Below are 20,735 nucleotides of genomic sequence, written 5' to 3' on the forward strand. Positions count from 1 at the left end.
CTATAAGTCTTTCCCACTGTATTTCTACTTCACTTACTTCCATGGTAGTTCAAATACAGAACCTCGAACAGTTTTTTCACAATAAACAATCTCCCTTAAAAAAAACCCTTTGTGTGAACAAGGATATTTTGCCACTTGCAGGGAATAATACATTCCTCTAATGAAATAATGCGAAGAAGGACAAAGAGAAAAACCCACAGAAGATTCAGGGATCCATCTGTCAACTTAAAGTAACAATAGAGGGAATTAGCTGTGTAGACTTCTATAGTCAGAAACAGTTGACAAAGAAGTGATTTAGTTTAATTTTGTCATTTACGGAGCTCCAGAGAGGCAGTTGATTTTGTAAACAGTGAATACAGAACAAGTAGCAGTAAAGATCATGTTTCTCTCTGATCTCTCTGTTTAGGAGCTCAACATTCACTGCAAACCACCTAAGTAAAAACACATTCTTTGCTACCCTGCCCATCTAGTGGTATCGTGTGCTTAGGCAGCTGCGCTGCTCCAGCTGTGAAGTCCTTCTTTTGCATCATGAGGCCATTTGCTCTAACACAGGTTGCCTGGAACTTTCAGAGAAAAAAGAAATGCAGCTGAATATAAAATAAGAGAAAAACAGATCCTGGGATGAAACAGAAAGAAAAAAAAAACTGTTTGGGCATAATTTTGAATAAAAATAGCATAACATATTTCAATTAATCATAGAAAAATTGCAAGTTATAGAATACTACTAATAAAGATCACCTTAATTGTAGCTCACCATACCTTTTTTTTGGAAATGTTTAGGTAACTTCCAATAACTTTTGCTATTTTCTGTCTGCTCCCTTGGTTGGACAACATGGCTGTGAAACAGTCCAGTGCCTGTCAAGGGAAAAACCAACTTGAAAACTAAATTTGAATTATTTTATCTGACAAAGCATCATCTTAATCTAAAGGAACCCAAATGCAATTCAACCATTGTAAATAAAACTATTTCACTATTCTCTGGTTAAGTCAAACAACAGAGTTTAAACAGATGCAATAGGAACTTCTAAACTCTGTAATGTAGTGGGTTTACACCAAAAACAAAAACTTTTTGATGCCCAGCCACAAAAGCTGTTTTTAAATAGACCAAAACGGAGGTGGAAGTAACATTGTAAGATCTCACATCTCAAAACTGCCTCTGACAGATGCACACCCAATAAGTCCTCAACCTATACTGTAAACTGATGAATAGGTAAGTAGAAAAGTAGCCCCATATTACAAGAAAAAGAAAGGTCTCCGCCACATGTAATCCCAGCTTTTATCAGTTACAATTATTTTGCACCATGTGGTTCGTATGACAGCAGGAAATTCTTTTAGCACCTTACTGCAAACAACTTTCCTAGTAGCAACAAAAGTTTCTGATCAGAGAGACCCCAAAATTCCAACAACAGTCCAATTGCTTCAAAACAAAACCAAACAAATTCCCATCTCACATTCCCAAAGAGAGCATTTTGTGAGACATTGCTAGAATTTGGGATCAATTGGATCAATTTTTGCATCAAGTCTCACCGCACCTCCTGAAAAATATTCACTGCTGTGGTTGAAGAATTACTGTCAAAGTTGTAAGCAATCCTGCTGCACCAATTCAGTAGGTCTCTAAAAAGAAAAACCAAAAAGATTTGGTACAAACATGACAAAATACACAGCACCTTCTTTCATGTTCAACTTCGGTCACAACATCATCTTGTGGCACTTGCACGTGTAGTTGTTGTGCAGGTTGTACACAGCAAGACACAAAGGATGATAACTCTGAGGAGTAGCTGATCATAAAGACCAAGATTGCTTATAAACAGATAATACATACTCCATTAAATCCTAAGGTAACTTTAAAACTCAAAGATATTAAAGAATTCAGAAAGGTATAAACCCCTCATTTTTTCAAGATACAGATTCCGTACCAACAACAAGATCTTCCAAAAGGCAAGAGAAAGAAACTTTGTTCTAGAAAATACTGACGTTCTTATGCTCCACAAAAATATCAGGTACTACCCATACCTAGCATTTACTAACTAATTCACAAAGCACTACTGGTTACAGAAATTCCAGATGAGTAGAACTGAGATTTGGTAGGAGAGGAAGAAATAATTCAGCATCAAACTCCATTTCATCACAGAATTTCTGAAATTACCAGTACATAACAGATACAGTTATTTTCAGTCACCTTAAATTATAATGCTGAGAGAGTTCAGCATAAAATAATATACTTACTCAGTTACTGAAAACATTATCTTCTAGCTACTGAGAGAACACTGTACAGCAACTTCCAGTTCTTAACTAGTACTGATATCTTGTGTTAACAATAATTAAGAATAAATTCATATGGCCTGACGCTAACTAAGCACTGCATATGACAAAACCCACATGTTCCCCTATGCCTCCCAAAAAGTAAGTATAGCAAATAGGAAGTTTAAATAATCCAGAATAAGTTTCTTTAAATGATATATGAATCATTATTTTAAAACAAAAAATGTATTTCCCTGGTTTTCATGTTTAATTATTAAAGCTATCACCATTATTTCTAAAAAGTTAAGAAAAATAAAGAAAATAAACCCTTCTATCTCTGTAGCTAGCTGACTTCCAACAAACACCTAAGAGAAGACAACCTTAGAGATAGTTCTCGTCCTTCCAGATTTGGTTTCTTATGTTCTGATCTCAATTCTGATGCTGCTTCTGGCATGTGACTGGAGCCAGCAGCACTGTTTTCTGGGGCCTGATACTTGTCTCCAGCAAGGTCAATGAAAATGTCTAGCAAGTGATCTGTCACAAGAGCAAGGTTGGGGTATCTCATTTGGAGGACCTGAAACCAGAAACAAAAAAGAAAAAAAATGAAACAAAACAAACCCATCCATATTGGAAAGAAACCAACAGCACCCCAGTTTTTACTGGGAGATGCTGCAATAGATACTTTACTTAGCAAGCTACATAAAACTGATCTCTTGCAATCTCTTACCTGAAGAAAACAGAAATCATGACTACTATGACACTGATTTTGATGCCAAAACCAAACTTTTCCAGCTCAACTCTACTCCAATTAATTTAATACATTTGCACAAATACCAACAGGAAGAACAAAAATGTACATTCAATTCTATCTGAACCCAAACCATGACCAGTTACAACTTTCCAACTGGTAACAGAAGTCTTTACCTCCCACCCTTCTTTTTATGACTAAACTAATTTGAGCATTCAAATTGTCTATTCACTGTGCTGACAAAGGCACGTTAAGGGGATAATTTTTCTTTTTTAATTTCCTTTCAGCTCGGTTCTCTCCACTAAAGCTTGCCAAGCAAAATATTGCTTCTCAAAATGACTTTTCACAGATACAGGCCAGGAAAACTGGTCCTACCTTGCCAGACAGACTTTTAAGATTAACAAGAAGATCCTGAGACTTTTTTCAAGGCAAGCAAGTGGGTGTACTACTGTGGAATCTTAGTGCTTAATTTATGCATTTTTGTGACTTAAGCTACAAAGTTGCAGAAAAAAGAATAAAAATAACCTGGTCATAAGAGACACAGCTAACACTCAAGCTTTGTTTTTTTATAAGGTTTTGATAGTTGTTCTTGCCCTATTCCTAACAATTAGCTGATAAATGACAAGAAAGGAAAAAAACCACACAGATATTTAAGGCCACCTATAATTGTGCTGGCTGCTGAATGAGACCAAAGGAATGAATGAATGAATTCTACTGAAAAAACTGTCTTCTCCATTCTAGAAAATTCAGAACTTTCTCCTCAACTCTTCTGCTAGATGCTGTTCACTACCTTTTCCCTCAGCCAAGGCTCTTCTAGAATCAGATCCTGTTTTGAGCTCTGTATCACAAGGAAAATCTCCAGAGAACTGAATTTTCATGTGAGCCCTAGGCTGTTTTAATCTTCTGAAGAACTACACAGAGCAAACACCTCCCAGAGATGCTAACAAAAGAATGATGTTAATAGAAGCAGTTATTTTTAACTGATAACTGACCAACTATTTTTTAGCTCAAAGCTTAGAACATGAAATTAGAGTAAACTCAATTTTCTTTTTTGCTATTTCTCCCTGCCTTCAAGTCCCTGTGGGCTAATAAGAAACAAAGTAACTTGATTCTTAGACCCACACAAAGCACAATTATGTCTGTCAAGGCAAGTTCCAGGCCTCTTCGTTCAATTCACTTCAAATTTTCCTGACAAACAGCCTGTTTACTTCAAAATTGGCAGCACAAAGCTGAAATTGTAAGGGTGTGCTGTAGAACTTCAAGATAAAATAAGGAATCAAGTAACTACTGAAAAACATTTATTACCCCTAAGATAAAACAATTATTCACATGCCACAATAGAGCAACACACCCCCATACCTCCTTGAGCTCTCCTTTGCTCATGTTATCCAGATGTATTTTGGTCCAATATTTGTCCAGAAGAGCAGCATGGCTGCCTTGCTGCCTGTACCAACCTCCACCACAGCTGAATATCCTAAATCAAAACAGTGAAGACACACAGCACGTTAAGTGTGGCTGAAGAATTCAGCATTTTCACTGCATTTCTGTGCATCAAAGAACATGTTACATACAGCTGCTACAGCATAATGCAACAGGCATAAAATGACAGTTTCTCACTACACTGTCATGTACCCTACTGTCGGAACCCAGAACATCCCTCTGGGTGCCCTGGATGGCCAGAGCCGCTGGCAGGGGGCTCTGAGACCCTGGCATGCAGCCAAAGACACACGTGGGGTTTCGATCTTAGCCCTTGGAGCAAATTACCAACTCTGTATGAAGAATTACAAGCCACACACACAAGTTAGGTAGTATAGTAGAGATAATCACAAAGTGAAAGGAAAGATTTTTGAGTGCTGTACAGGGGGGTTTTAAGCCTTGTACGCAGGGGTCCAAGTTTTGTACATGGGGGTCAGGGGTTTTAAGACGGAGGGATTTGGGTGTGCCCTGTCCTCTTTCTTTCTCCTTCCTAACCTCCATGTCTTTGGTGATGTTGGCACTCACAGATTGGTTTAGAGTAGAAAGTCACCATTCAATATAGATAGTAGGCATTGGGGAAAAGGTATAAACATGTAGTACGTAATATATGATATAAAAGATGGCACCAGCCCCCTGGGAGGGCAGTGTGCCTTTGTCTGACCTGCTGAACAGGCCACAGCAGTTCAGGGAGAAGAATCTTTTAGATAAACAACAACAGACAACCTTAAGAACAGACAACAGAGGACTACTGAGTCTTTCTTTGAAGGCATGGGTTGGAGGAGAGACTTTTCCATCTTTCAGGGTCACCCCAATCCGGGGCTGGAAACCCCACACCCTACCTTGTCTATCCATGCTTTCCAAATTACTCATTATCATAGTGTTTTTCTTCCTATATGCCAAAATCTCAATTGAGATACCTTCAGAAAGGCTTAACTTACTGTCAGTTGTCTATCAGAAGCAATACACAGAATCTTTTGTAAAGGGAGAAACCTGACAGAAGTGGCCTGTGAAGTACCTTAAAGGATCTGTGATCTTACTGCAGAGATGCAGGAAAAGCATCTTCAGCCCTGTCCCCTCCACAGTGTCTCACAATTCTTCTTCCTTGTCCTCCAGACTCAGCTCTTCCCATCATACATTTCATTCCCTTTGTTCTTTTACTACAGAAATAACCATTCAGCCATGTGTTTTCACCCACTGTAAGAAGTAGCCTTGCACATGCAAAGCATTAGATTTGGGGTTGTGGTTTGGCTTTTGTTTTCTAGTGGGTTCTCATTAAATTTTTTTCTTCTTTGTTGTATTGTGTTTGGTTTCAATTGTTAAATACTATTTCCTAGCTGTAAACTGCAACAGAATTACAGAATCTACTCTAACGAGCCTAATGAAAATTATAATTTGCTGCTATGCAAACTGTTCACTGATGTGCTGGGTTTGGCTGGGACAGAGCTACATTTCTTCACAGTAGCTGGAGTGAGGCTGTGTTTTACATTTGTGACCCAAACAGTGCTGATAATACAGGGATGTCTTAGTTACCCCTGAGCAGGGCTTCCAGAGAGGCAAGGCCTTTTCTGCTTCTCAGTAAAGCACCAGCACCACCCCAGCAGAGGAGGGTGAGGAAACACAGGGCATTGGGATGGGACATGGCCAGGAGAGCTGATTCTAACTGACCACCAGGATATTCCATATCAGATGGGGCTGTGCCTAGCATATAAAGCTGTAGGAAGAAGGAGGAAGGGTGGGGATGCTCAGAGTGATAGGGTTTGTCTCTTTGTTTGTGTGGAAAGCTTTTGCTTAATCTAAACTCTACCTCAACCCATGATTTTTCCCACTTTCACTCTTCCAACTCTCTCCCCCATCCTGCTGCAGGGGAGTGAGCCAGGGCCTGTGTGGTGTTTAGTTGCTGACTGAGGTTAAACCATGACAACCATGCATAAAGAAATAAAGATTCTTACGAAATGAAGCAACCAAAGGAGTTGAGTAAAGAAGACTCACTTCCAGAAAAAATAGATCAGAAAAATAAATTTATAGTAGTAAGACAAAAGCAGGAAAATTTGTTAAAGGCTTTGAAATAAAACAAAAACATCTGAAAAACATGTAACTGCCATTCCCCATATAGAACTCCTAACCTTCAACCTTGATAAAATATTACATTTTCCTATACAAAAAGTCCTTTTGACATCCAAGGCAGGAGCCACTACAACAGTGAAACAATCAGGCAGAGTATATTGTATCTTCTTCTGGTTAGAAAACATTACAAACACCTATATTGACACAAGACTTTCATAACTATCAATAATAAAGCTTTTTCACACATTACTAAGAGTGGTATTTTGTCTTGGTGATGGGTTGGTTTTGTAGGGTTCCTCCCAGCAAGGTTCACTTCTTCAGCCTTGTCAAAGCCATTTTTTTCCGTAAAAAGATTGGGATTCACCCAAGGCTGGTTTCAAGTGAAAAAAAAAATCAATTTTATAGTTTCTGTTTCTATGACTTATATTGCTTGTTAACTGGAAATTGCTAAAATACTCCTATACAAGTACCTTGTAAAAAGCACCTTGGACTCAAAAATAGGATACCCATGGCATACCCACAGGATATCATTTAAATTTACAAACCTACCTTCTGGTTGCAAAAAATTGGAATCCTGGTGCTACTTTCAAACAGTCACCACGACCAGGAATCAGTAACTCTCTTTTCTCCAAAAGTGGAATCAGCACAGAGATCTGGAGAGAAAAAGAAAAATTATAATACTTTTTTTTTGGTGACACTAACAGACAGCACAACCATCCACACTTATTTCACACTTGAGATGCTGGAGCAATGCCACTGAGCACCATTCCATTGCCAGCAACTGCTATTTCCAGAGATACACTTCCAAGTGATGCTAACAGGAATTGCAGAGTTCCCAGCAATTTTAATCAGCAGTGGAAGCCAAAGGTGTAATGTTTACTTACCTTTTTTATTCCTGTATTCAAATTGAATGATAAGAGAACGGAAATTGCTGCCATTACACTTCAAGTCCAAATCAAAACTTTATTTTAAAATTATCAAATGATTTATTAGACACATTCAACTCAGAAGTTTTATTTTGTTTATCTGCCTGAACAAAGATGACCTGTGTCTCAAGGATGCCATTCTCAACCATAAACCTTTTTTTCAGTGTATACACTGCTACTCCAGGAGAGTTTGGTATCTATTTAAACAATCTACCCTTCCCTGGGGAAGGACAGTCATGGTGGTGGAAAGAAAGAAGGGAGGTATGACCACACCAACCCCTCAGCACAGAGGGAGGCACACAGAGGTCCTTTGATATGGAGAAAGCAGACAGGACACCTGTAGGGAGGACCTGAAGAAAGGGATTTGATGAATGCAGGATACTACTCAGGGTATGCCCATCAGGAGTGCAGTGAGCTAAATCCACAGAAGCAAAGAAGTGCACAACCTCCTAGCAGTGATCTGTCTGTACATACAAGCTCTATTCATTTGCTTTTTTTGTAAATTTGATTATTCAGTCACACAAAGGATGCTTTATGGAACAGATATGAAAGGAAACCCCCAGCAGAATGTCCAGCAGGCCTATGCAGCAAAGCATCTCTATCACACCACGCTTGCAAATGACTTGTTTTCAGTAGCTATTACTTTAAGAGGCAAGGATGACTGACTAACTAGTTGTTCTGGAGCCAAAAAACCAGGAAATCTGTTAAAACTTATAATGCTTAGTGCAATAGTACATTTTTAATACATAAGAAATGTGTAAGAAAAAATATCTGGAAGGGAAAAAATGGCACACACCAAAAGAATCTTATTAACAGCACCAGCCTCATATATTGACAATATTCTGTGGTGTTTAGGGCTACATTTGGTTTCAAACACCAAAGCACTATTAAATAGACACATTATCAGACACATTATCAGTGTCAACTCTATAGTTTTCAGAGTGAAATCTGTGATCAGTGTCAGGGTCACGACTACTCTGTAACAAAGACAAAAACTAATGAAGTGTGCAAACATGGGAACCAACACAGGTGAATTCTTTCTAACCCCTTCTAAAGCAGCAGCAGTTTCAGCGTGCTGCTCCAGACCCCTGGTGATCAGACTCCCAAAACTGCCATCACGGGCATTAAGACCAGTACCTTAAAGCAAACAAAGCTACATACCACATCCAGAGGAGCATAATCAATATCCTCCAGAAGTATCCAGTGACCTTTGGTAACAGCTTGTGTCAAGGTGCCAGGCTGCCACACGAACTCCCCGGGTACATCTGTGCACCGATACAGCCCCAGCAGCGTCTGTGACAGAAACAGTCAGCACATCAGAGACCTGGGCACCGCCTCCCCACAGGAAAGGATGGCAAATACCACCAAAGTTGGGACAGAAGAGACACTTTACCTCCACCTGACTAAACAATCTGGCTATCTGTGCCCAGCATTGCACTTTTTTTAATTTATAAGAAGTTTCCCACCTTCGGTGGCAATTGAACTGAAATTTAATAATTAAAACAAACCCGTTAATTGGAAGTGAATTTACGAGCTGTGCCACCCTAATTTATAAGCAATCTAAAGTAACACAGAAAACTGTCAAGGGTCACACCAAACTTTAGTTTATGTTTTTGAAAAGTCTGTGACTAAGATAGTAAACAGAACAATAAAGCAAGTTATTCAAAGGTAAAATCCAGTCAAAGCTTTGCTGTTCTCTCAAGTTCTAACTTCAATATACGCATTGCTTTAAAAATTGAGTTTGTGATTTTACTACTACATATTTTATACCTGGAACCTCACCATTTTTCCTTAAATATGATGGCCTTACTCTCGTATATGAGAAGATACAGTTTGTGAGATGATGAAACTAGGTGTTCCATGCATGCAAAGAAGGTGCTTATGGGTGCTAATAAAAACCTGATAACTTCTGGTAGATACTAACTGCCTTCAAAAACTAAAAATAAATTGTGCAAAACAACACAACTCAAGCTCCAAAATTCTATATGTAAAGCAAGAAGCACGTAAAATCATCTACAGTCAGAGCTTAATCATTATTATGTAACTGCAAGTCACCTCAACATCCCAGTATCTTACTTTATCTCACCTTTATCACAAAAAAAGGCATCAGATTAAACTGACATTAGCTCACTTAAACTGAAAAAAGAATGTTCATACAACCTTTGGCATCAGAATTCCAGAATTCTACTTTTTCCAATGCAAATAATTTTTTTAATTAAAAAAAAATCAATAGAACTCTTCCACATAGAAAAAACCTGATAAAACATAATTTGAATGATACACACAATCATAATTTGAATGATACACAGGTTTAGCACAATCATGCAAAGAATTTAAAACCTACTGGAAAATAACAGTTATTTTTCTTGTTTATTTATTCATTCTCTCCAGTATTAAGACCAGTACTAAAGAGTTGGGCACTGTAGGGTCCTTGAGTGAAAACATTATGTTATTAGAAAATTAAGTCCATGTTTTAAGTAAAAGTTATGTCACATGATTCAAACATCAAACAAATCCATCGGTTACCTTACTATCAGTTTGATCTCCAAGCTGAACTTTCAAAATATGAGGAGGTTTTGCTCTCCCTGTAACAGCAGCTAAATATTCAATTAAAGAAGTTTTGCCACATCCTATTGGTCCTTCTAACAAAACAGGAGTCTGATATGCCACAGCAATAGCAAGGTTTTGAAGATTTGTGAAGGTGGATTCAACCAAAACAAAATTGCTGGTGTTATTTTCCTGTTCAAACATAAAATATGGGTTACTACACTTGAAATTACTTTTCTTACAGTTGTACCACACAGAACAATTAGCAAAGAGAGTCTAACAACAAGAAAAATTTTGGCCTGCAGCTCTGCATATCAAATAAAATAAAGCAGTCTAAAGTTGTATTTATTAACAGATATTAAAATAGATTTCATCTAAAACATATTATAGGTAAAACAGTTCATGAAAAGTATACATGAAACTTGATCCCAAGGGGAATTCACACTAAGTTGTCAGTACAGGCACAGCAACCATTCAGTCGTAACTCGTGTCAGTCAAATACAATTTGCAATATGAGCAAAATTAATTCCTCAGAATGGATCCAAATCACAGGACAAATCAAACAGCATCTGCATTCAAATGATGCAAATATGAACATTAAATGAATAAATGTGAGTATTTACTTCTTTCTGTAGAGGCCAAAGTATAAGATCATTAAACTCAGTGAATGAAAAAAAAAAGGTATACTCAGTAACATTTTCATTTTATCCAAAATTAAATGAATTCAGTTTATTGAATGGTAATTAATCAATGCTACAGATAGTCTCCAAATATTCTGGCTCTTACAGTCACATATCTATATTTGGCACAAAAATTAGTGCTTTGTGCCAAAAGGCTCAGAGGAAAGGAATCAGAGCATAGAAACAAGTGTCTTGTATTTAAGTCTGACCTTTTTTCAGATATAGCTTGATGTACTTCTCTGGAAACAAGAGAACCTGCTACCCCCCTCACAGTTTGCTCCTATGTCTTCATCAGACCTCCTAAGCTCTCACTGGAACCTCCCTATTGTAACTGGAACTACACCAGACCAGATCAGTGGAATAATACCTGTGGCTATTAAAAAATAAAAGCATTCTTTTCAGGGAAGTTCTCACCTCCCTCAGAGATAAAGAGGATTCTTTTAGTAATCCAGTTTATAGCATGGCCTGGCTTCAGCAGAGCTGCAGCAGCAGTGATGCTGCCATGGGAGTAAGAATTTTCTTAAACTGCTCTCCAGTTTCCCCTGCTACAGTGAAATCCAAACCACTCTCTCACAATCCTATTAAAAAATCTCAAAAGGCTAGAAAACATTGAATTCAAAAACAGAACTGGGGAGAAAAACAGTGTGGGGAGAGAGGAATTTGGAAGTAAAATCCTCCTTCCTTGCTTTGGCCACCCAAACAATTCTGGACACTGGTACTCTTCATTCATTTCTTTGTCCTGATTAATTAAACAAAAGAACTCAGCTATGAGCTAAAACTGGTACCTAAAGGAGAAAAACAGTCAGGAATACTGGCTGTAGCTACAAAGAGGGATCTGAACAGCTTAAGTTAAATAGCAGTTTAGAAGAAAAAAGATTAAATACTGTTTGTTTAAAAACGTTTATGCCTTCCATGGGCTTCCCAAATCTATAAGGCACTATAGTCTATGTTTCACTTTCTCAAGTGGTGACAGTAAATTCTTCCTCACTTCCTTTCCCCTCTCTCTGCCTTTTGGAAAAGTTTAAACAGCAGCCTTGTTTTCTTCTTTTCATAGAAGAACTGAGCATAAGTTTGGAGAAAGGCTGCATACAAGATGCCTGTATAGCACAAAACCCCCTATGTCATGCAGGTAAAAGCAACTGTCCCAGATCCTGGCTTTAGTGAGCTATGGATTCTCACCCCAACTGAGACTGAAGCTACTATGTGAGGCTGAATATTCTTTTGCAGTATGTTTGTACAAACTGCAACATGAAGGTAAAATGAACAGCACTATTGCTCCTTCACTGCTTCACTCCACTGCAGAGCTTCTTTGTGGCACCAGAATTATGCAACACTAGTTTACAGCACACACTGAGAAAGATAAAGATACACACATTACCCACAGTGTCTCAATACCATCCAATCAGGAAATAAAGTCAGGTCACTGTACTTAGAAATTCCTAAACCAAAAATGTACTGATTTAACTGTGGATTACATACCTGCTCTTCAGAAACATGCTGTAGTCTAGGCAGCACAACGCCACAGACAGCTACTACGCGTGCAGAGAGGTCGCCCGACACTATGTGCCCTTGTGTATAGTGCAGTTCTTTCTCCTTTTGCCAAAATGAGGAGTCCAGATTAGCCAAAACTAAGGCTTGTTCCACATTCTGCAGCTGAGATTCTTCTAGCAACCTGTGAAATCCATGTGTGTTAACTGAGCTGAAAGCCATCAAGAAAAAAAAAGTGTTCAAGATTTTAAAAGTCCTTACTTCAGTCTGAAATGTATCAGCTCCTCAGGATTGAATATCTTCTTCAGGAAAGACAATTTATGCTCATCGCTCATGCATGTAACCAGAGCAAGACAGTTTGAAGTATACCTAAAAATTACATTTAGAACAAAATATGTCAAAACAGTTTTAAGGAATGTAGTTTGACAACTGTCAGTTGCATACCAAAATATCAAGTTTGGAAAAACGTGCAGAAAACTTTATTCATAGAAATTATTTTAGCACTATGCTTAACATTCTTTCAGATTAGACAAATATCTCAGAACTGAGGAAAGCAATTCTATCACGGCACAGTTTTAATTTATGCACCAATTAGCTAACATTTCTCTGAAGAACTGAATTATCAGCAGAAATGTAATAATGGAATGCACTTTCCTAAGTAAATGAAGGTTAACATATGAGACAAGCAAAATGAAGTCATCTCTGCCCATTTTTTTCTCCTACCATTTCCCTTCCAAAACTGCATTTCATGCTATTTCTAAAGTAAACTTAATGCAATGAAATCAATTCTGAGTGCCTAAAAAAGCCAAGAACTCCCAAGTTGTGACTACATAAAGCTGTCCTGCAACAAAGGAGTGTATAATAGACATCATAAACCAGTTCTCACTCATTATAATGCTGTTTTTAACTTCCAATAACAAATTTTTCAAGAAGTATGATGGGGCGAAGGAAGAGATGGGGGGGAAGGCAGAAGACAAATGTTTAAGAGTCAGCTCATTCACTTACTTAAGACTGTTGGTTGAACACCAGGTAAACCAATTCTATCCAGTGAATTACAAGTTCTCTCTCTTTTTCTGACACTAACTATGTAATTTTGGAGAGCTTCACAAATGACTGATAGATTTGAAAACACTCTTGATTCTGCCCTTCCTAAATTATACACCTTACTGAAATTATGTGCTACTAACACAACTCAGAATTTATGTTTTAAAAAGTGAAGACTATTAAACATCTTTTTAAAAATAAAAGGCACTATCAATACTAAATAAGGTAGAGCATGTGATTAGGCTGAAGCCCTGTGGGCAGACACCTAGCATGAAAGATCTGACCAAAATCCCACACGAAACCTGTAACAAGGCCAATACAATGTGCAGCTTAAATAAGCTATGTTTAACAGATGCTGAGAAATCAACACACAAACAACTGGAAAAAGAAAACCAACTTGGGCAAACTGAAATAATTTGGAAAGATTCTCTAGATCATAGTTTTAAGCACTACTAAGTGCTAGTCTGAAATTCACTTTGTGATAGATCACTACCGCTTTCACAAAAGGTCAGTTAAGGAGTACAGATATCATTGGTACAGATTCCTGGTATTACTTGAAGATGCTTTTTATTGCATTGTTAATTACAATTCAAGATACAGATACAGCTATTCAATGAAGAAGATTTGGAGGTTTTAACTTACCAACGGACTAAAGTGTCATGACTCCTTAGGAGTGGAACACACACACTCCAGTCCCACAGTTCCCGGAAAACTGATGGCTCCTTCTGTAAAAATCTGTAGGCGGCCTCCATGAGGTCCCGTAACTTCATTCGTCTGCGCCCATACCTGACTGTGTTTGCATCTGAGCTCTCCAGGAAAAGCCTCTGGAAAACTGGTGATGTAGTTTTAAAGTATCTTAGAGCAAATCTTTAGAATAGAGAGTGAAAGAGATAGAACACAAACATGTAAGTCAGAAGAAAGAAAACCAGGCACTAATAAATATGTCAGGGCAACAGGTCCTAAGACAGTAATTGAGAGTAGCAACAACTAAGGCCTGTAATTAATTTCATCCACACATGGGAAAGACAACCACTTCAGCAGTCAGCAGATAACAGACACTTCACCTGATTAGAAATCATTACTTAATTATCAAGGGGAAACAGTACTGCCTTTGGTGAAAACTCTTTGATTGCTCTTGTTTACTGAAAAAGTAATACAGATTCTTACTTACGCAACTTCATATTCTACCAGCCTAGAGGTCTAACATTAAACTCAGAGATTTTGGTTGTGAACTATTTTCAGGCTGTTTTGCTTTTCTGTAGATGACAGGTGAAAGTCAAATTGCATCTTACAACACGATTTAATCAAAGCAAACTGTGTTTGAGACTTGTATTTACTTAATAATTATTTGTGTTCAAAACGCATTTGTTACTGTGGGAGACAATTCAAATTCCGACGCTGCCTCTCTTCCCCAGGGCACACCAGCAAGCACATACTGCCTGGCTGAAATGGTAACTGCAATGTTAATGGGTAGTGATGCCTCAAATCATTGGCCATTTGCAAAAGCAGCAGTGCTTTGCTGAGGATGTGCAGGGCCACAGCCCAGGGGCAGAGGGGGTGAGCACCCATCACCCAGGGCTACAAGCAGGGGTTTGGGCCACATCTGGAAGAGACCAGTAAGGAGCAAATCCTGCAAGGTGGGATAATGCTTTTTATCATGACAATGTCCTCCCTTATGCAAGTGGCTCAGGTGTGAAGACTCCCCTCGGGGAAATACCGGGACATTCACACTGAAGGCTTTCATCCCTCCCGATGGGGCATAACTGGCTCAGCCACCTTAGAGGCAGCTGTCACGTCTTAGGAGGAGTCATGAAACAAAGATCCCCGAAGTGCCCCCAGATTCACTTTTAGGAACTTCCATCAGAGAACTGGTCATGATCCACAGTGCTGCAACACAGCGTAAAACTCTTCCCCAGGGGAGGTACCTGGGCATTCCCACCTGAACCCGAGTGTTTATTAACCCAATAAATTTTGTGTTCCACGGGCTTCCCCCACCTCCTGACGGATCAACACTTCGACCATCACTTAGACCAATGGATATCGAAACTGCAACAACAAAGTCTTGCCACAGGAACCGTGGGTAGAGAGATCTCTCTATTCTTATCTTCTTTCTTTTCCTTTATACGGTTTTTTAAGTGTCTTTTTTTATGCTTATATATTGCCGTATTTCTACAGATAATAACTAAAACGGCTACATATCTCCTTTCCATTGCAACCAAATAGTTCTAAAATAAACAAAACACCAGTATAAATACCAGATCTAAAATATAAAAAAACACCGGTCAGTCAGCGTCCTTCTCTCTAATCCATCCCAAAGGATCTATTAACAAAAAACTGATTTACCCTGCCTCCAGGGGCAGGTTGTAACACTTCCTAAATTCAAGCATCGGCATCTCATTACTCACGGCAGCACATCAGGGTGGTCAGCAACCAGCTTGCTCATTGCTACACAGAGCCTTTCATGCCGATCGTGGTTGATTTGGCCACCAGCTTTGATAGCTTCTGCATTTCTTTCCAACAAATCCAGCAGGATGGGCCGAACCTGACGGCCGATCAATAGAGTACATTCTTTATCCAGCAATAACTGCGCTAAAGTATTGAGGATGCACTGACGATCCTGTTGAGTCCAAACCTAAAGGAATGGGAAGTGAAAACAGGTTAAATGGAAAATTATTTTGACTATTAACTTCAGAAATATTCATGCAGGAGTCAGAGTGAATTTTACAGGAACAAACAGTTCAAAACCAGAAGGGAGTCCAAAATCCCAAAGCAAGTATTCAATTGACACAGTTCTCAGTATTAAATTAAAAAAATGACAATACAGAAGGAGTAAGATGCAGAATGATACACTAAACAGGAATCACAAAGTAGTCCCAAAATCCTAAATTACATTTTACAACAGAAAGATAAAGCAATTTGTAATTTTTTTTTAAGAAAAAGATTGGGGAAATGTTGAAACAATTAATACATCTTCCTAGAATTTCCATTGATCTTAACAGCTTGGTCTCATGAGAGCCATACAACACTTAAGACATTAAACTTAACATTTAAACTTGTTTCATGTTCACTATCTCTTCACAAAAAAAAGAAGCATTCAGTCAGTCAGGATCACAGCCTTATTTTCATAGTTCTGACAAGAATTACAGCAAGGAAAGCTCTTAACAAGAAGCAGCTTGTATCTGCAGTTTTGAAGTTGAAATCCTTTTTCTTTTTATACTGTTATACAGAAATGGTCATTTGGTTCTTTAAACTACAAGAAAAACACATTCACATCTGCTGGAAGAAAGAAAAAAAAAACCCAAGCCAATACACCTTAACCTCTTATCTCCCCTGCCTAATGCCCCTAGCCCTCCTAACTTTGTTACTGACAAACAACCCATTTCTTATATCTTACCCTTAAATATCTCTCTCTTTGAGCTCATATTACTACCCAAGCATCTCTCCACTTCCATGATGGTTAACACATAGCACAGTACAAGTTATTAAGTAATTTTGAAAATTAGGATTATGAATTTGCACTGTAGTGGTTTTGCTCTCAACGCTCCCCTCCCTTACTGAGTGAACCCTTACCCGGTTCAAGACAGAAATATTCTGTAATTCAGGTAGTCTTTTGTTTCAGCACCGCATGCAGCCAATTCCTGCTTCTCCTAGGCTTTAGTTACTCCATTAAGACCTGTTCCTGGTCTCACCATCTGAGGGATGGTTTCATTTTTACAAGAGTGCAGGTGTCCTTTGATTATACCAATACACACCCTTCTAGAACACATGCAAACCATCAAGTTCCTTGGTCTCCTGAATTTGAAAAGACATTCATCCCCATACAGCATTAAGAATACCAGTGAGGTGTGTACACTACAAATATCAAACCCATCACATTAATTGCAACCTGTTTCTTACAGGCCTCGTGTTTGCTTCTGCAGAACATAAGTTTATCTGCCTCTCATCTATCACAGCAGCATCAGAAATAATTTTTAAAATGGACCAAGGCCCTGCTCATTACAGGGAGTCAGACTTTGAGTGGCAAAATGACTAATAAGCTGTTCCAAGACAGAATGGCTCAAGAGAACCAGAAATAAACTCAACTAGAAAAAAACAAAAAGTACCTCGAATTTTCAATCAATTACATCTTTGGCTACCCAAACGAGGCACAACAGGCTGCCTAATTTATTAACCAGAGCTTTGAATATCAAATAAAGCCAGTTAACAATAAAATAATAAATAATGTGACTGATTCAGTAAAATTCTGTATTTACATGTTTACTGTGCAAAAACTTCATGCTGTTTAGCAATTTTGTGAGAGGAAGCAGTTTTTTAACCATTGTGTGCAGTACCCTTAGGACTTATAAAACTGTTCAAAAATCACAGTGGCAACATTTTCATTCTACAAAGAGACTCTTTATCTGACTTCAGACCTAAATGAAAAATGCTACGGAGAAGCATAATACTGTCAGAGGGGGTAATTTTTAACCAAACATGGCTTTATGAAATACCAGCTTTCTCAACCAATAGCAATAGACAGCTGATCTGAAAGCGTTCAAGTCTGGGATAGTCAAATCTGCACACGGGGTTCCAAACAGCTGCTTTAAGAAAGCATCATAAAAGACTGTGCCTAAAAGCACACAACACACACACACTGAGTCTATTATTAAAGAGACACGTGAAGCAGACACACGGCTAGGACTGAGACCTGAGTCAGACACGATCCCAGTCGCTGCTCCAGCAGCAGGATGCACATCTCCTTCCCAACTCCCAGAGCACATGTGCTCAGAGCACACAGGGTACAGAAATCTTTAATAATACCTGGCTTAATCCAAACTCTAAATTCATAAAAGAAAGGATCACAGCAACGAGCAAGCTGGTACCACATGAAATCCACATTTCTGTTCACGACGCACAGGTTACACCAGACACAGATTTAACACTGGGATACTCCTAAAGAGTTGAGAGGGCATGAGGGCCACACATGGAAATCTTTCTTCCCGTCCACCACAGGAAGTGTTGTTCTCGTCTCTGTTCCCTCACACAACAGCTGTGTGATTGTGCAGCAACCACATTAGCAATAGGATCCAAATGAATCCTTCTTACAAAAGTCTTACACTTCGTGGGAAAGCTGAATGCATTTTCCAAATCGGCACTTTTACTGGGATCAAGATAAGAGAAGCAACACAAAGGTGTGGCTTGGTCTTGGGAAGAGGTTAAAAGAAAACGGAGCAGCACCACTCTTTGGCAGCTGCTCAGTTCAGCAAGATAAACCAAAACAGGAGCCCGCACTCTTCCTACAACCCACACAGTTCAAGGGAAAGAAAAAAAAAAAAAAGCAGGGGTGATACGAAGTCTCACAAGCTGGAGCTTCCTGAACCTTCTGCAACACATCTGTGACAGAGTTGGACAAATCTCTCCCTTACAAGAGGGGATGCAAGCAAGAAGTTTCTCGTTGACTGACATAAGGTGTGCCAAAAATCACAGGTTTTCAAAACACAGCAAAAGTAGATGACAATACAGCCCAAGATGGAAGCCAAAGTGCAATATACCTTCCCTTATTTCTAACGCTGCAAGATGTAAAGTCTAACTAATCTTTCAAGCAAAATGTTGAAGTTATATTTTAGTACGAAAAAAAATTCTGTCTTAGTTGCCAGAGCATCAGGATATTTTTCTGACAGACAATGGGTAACTGTGTGAATTTGAGACCACTAAGTCATCCCCTTTTCCCTACATTTATTAATATAAAGGAATAAAGGCATTTCTCAACATCAAATGCTAAGACTGAAGGCCTCTAAATAAGAGCTTAGAATAATTATTAGAACAAATTTCACTGCTACGTAGAAAAATGAAATGCAAAATGAAGGATGCCAACATAAACCACCAACAAATTAAAAAAGAAAAATCAAGAATGGTGTGCTCAAGAGCTCCTGTTCACTTACAAAGGTTGCATGAACTAAATAGAAGAAACATCCAAAGCGGTTAGGTTCTTTGATACATAAATTTCCATATAAGCACTGTGGTAGATGCAAAGGACAGAAACCACTAAGGGTGTTTTTGCATTAAAGTTCCATTCCTAGGAGTGTTTTAACCTTCTCAGTGATTAACTTCTCTGCTAAAATTACATGATCACAGGCATCCAAAATTCATACATTCACACAAAATTCACATTCAGATTCTACACAGGAGGACTTTCTGGCAGACCTTTGGTAACTCAGAGCCAAAAGCACATTCCAGCAGTTTGTGGAGACCTATTGCTCCTACGGTTTGCTTAAATTATTCAAAAATGTAAATGTGTGGAACAAAGATGAGAGCTCTTCATCCCATCTTTCTCATTAAGAGTACAGAAATTTGCTGTGTCTTTGCAGAGTTCATGGTATATACAAATACTTTACAGAAAAGGCTCTAATTCTATCCCATAGCCAAACACGGGGAACAAAACCTTCCATGGCCACATGAACTGTGCCGTACTATGAACCTCAAAAGACTGCTCCTTACTTGCTCCAGTTGTGAGCAAGTTTCATTCCTTCATGGAATACTGTTGAAGAAATATGTTGCCAGAAAGACATAACAAAGCTGTAGAGCAAAGAGAGCTCTACATTTCCAGAATGCCTGCTTCCTAGGTTATATACAAAGCAGGTATGACGTTTAGAGATGGTTTTGTTTACTGGCAAGACAAGCTTAAAATAATCCTAGAGCTGTAGCTTCCAATCCTGGAAACAGCAATTCAGTTTTCAAAAGGATGTGCCACTGTTAAATAATGCGCTGTTCCAGGCTCCCTCTATACAATCACTCTTTAGGAATTTCCACCAGCAAGGCTTTTAAACCTGAAGCATTTCTCCGAGCTGTCACCGAAAGGGAAAGGGCACAGTGTCTTTCCCAAGCTCGGATCTCGGTGACTCACTTCTGGCTCGCTGCTCCATCTGTCTGCTACAACTTGTATCCACATCATCCCCCTTTCCATTTCACAGCAGCTTCCCTCTCTTGAAAAGCAACTCCTCATCACTGCTTCCCACAAATTAGCTTCCACTCAGGACTGTATATTCATGTCAATTTTACTTTGATCCTGTGATTTGCAGAGACAGAAGAAAGAGCCATCTGTCTACCAACAAAGAACCTAGAGTACCAGTATGAAAGCCTTCCCCAACCATAACTGCGACAGCAACTCAGGCTGAAAGCCAATGTTCTGAAAAAATATGATACTTCCGACTTTTCATGTTCAAACAACTGGGACATTTCCTAGACACTCAAAGAGAAACAGAGACTTTGAGCCCCAAAATGTGTACACATCTAAGGGGCTTCAAAACCTCTATCACGAAAAGTATTAATAAAACAATATCTGATGTGCTGATATCCTGTTACGACATGTTCTCAAGCATTTCAGAGCAAGAAAGGAGATGGGTCTTAACTCTCCTAGAAAGCAGGGGTGCCTCTCAGAGGTAAGGCAGCCTAGGCATGAAGGTGACTATAGGACCATGTTTTCAGCATCACTGCAATCTGGAGACTGTGATTTTTAAAAAATCCCTCAAAGCAAAGCCTAGA

The 20,735-nt window shown here is 38.8% G+C and overlaps 1 protein-coding gene across 3 annotated transcripts in view; it reads right to left on the reverse strand.

Moving 5' to 3' along the window:
* Window positions 1–20,735, reverse strand: part of MDN1 (midasin AAA ATPase 1) — a 92,218-nt gene that overhangs the window by 70,745 nt on the left and 738 nt on the right. For all 3 annotated transcript variants that reach the window (XM_038133103.1, XM_038133102.1, XM_038133104.1), the window contains exons 2-12: window positions 15,620–15,846; window positions 13,857–14,081; window positions 12,432–12,539; window positions 12,162–12,354; window positions 9,982–10,194; window positions 8,617–8,748; window positions 7,079–7,182; window positions 4,349–4,463; window positions 2,622–2,815; window positions 1,533–1,614; window positions 760–855 (exon numbers count right to left, since the gene is read on the reverse strand). In XM_038133103.1, coding sequence (XP_037989031.1) covers window positions 760–855; window positions 1,533–1,614; window positions 2,622–2,815; window positions 4,349–4,463; window positions 7,079–7,182; window positions 8,617–8,748; window positions 9,982–10,194; window positions 12,162–12,354; window positions 12,432–12,539; window positions 13,857–14,081; window positions 15,620–15,846 — 1,689 coding nt within the window. The remainder of the gene's footprint in view (window positions 1–759; window positions 856–1,532; window positions 1,615–2,621; window positions 2,816–4,348; window positions 4,464–7,078; window positions 7,183–8,616; window positions 8,749–9,981; window positions 10,195–12,161; window positions 12,355–12,431; window positions 12,540–13,856; window positions 14,082–15,619; window positions 15,847–20,735) is intronic.

The sequence above is a fragment of the Motacilla alba genome, chromosome 3 (genome assembly GCF_015832195.1).
Source record: "Motacilla alba alba isolate MOTALB_02 chromosome 3, Motacilla_alba_V1.0_pri, whole genome shotgun sequence".
NCBI lineage: Eukaryota > Metazoa > Chordata > Aves > Passeriformes > Motacillidae > Motacilla > Motacilla alba.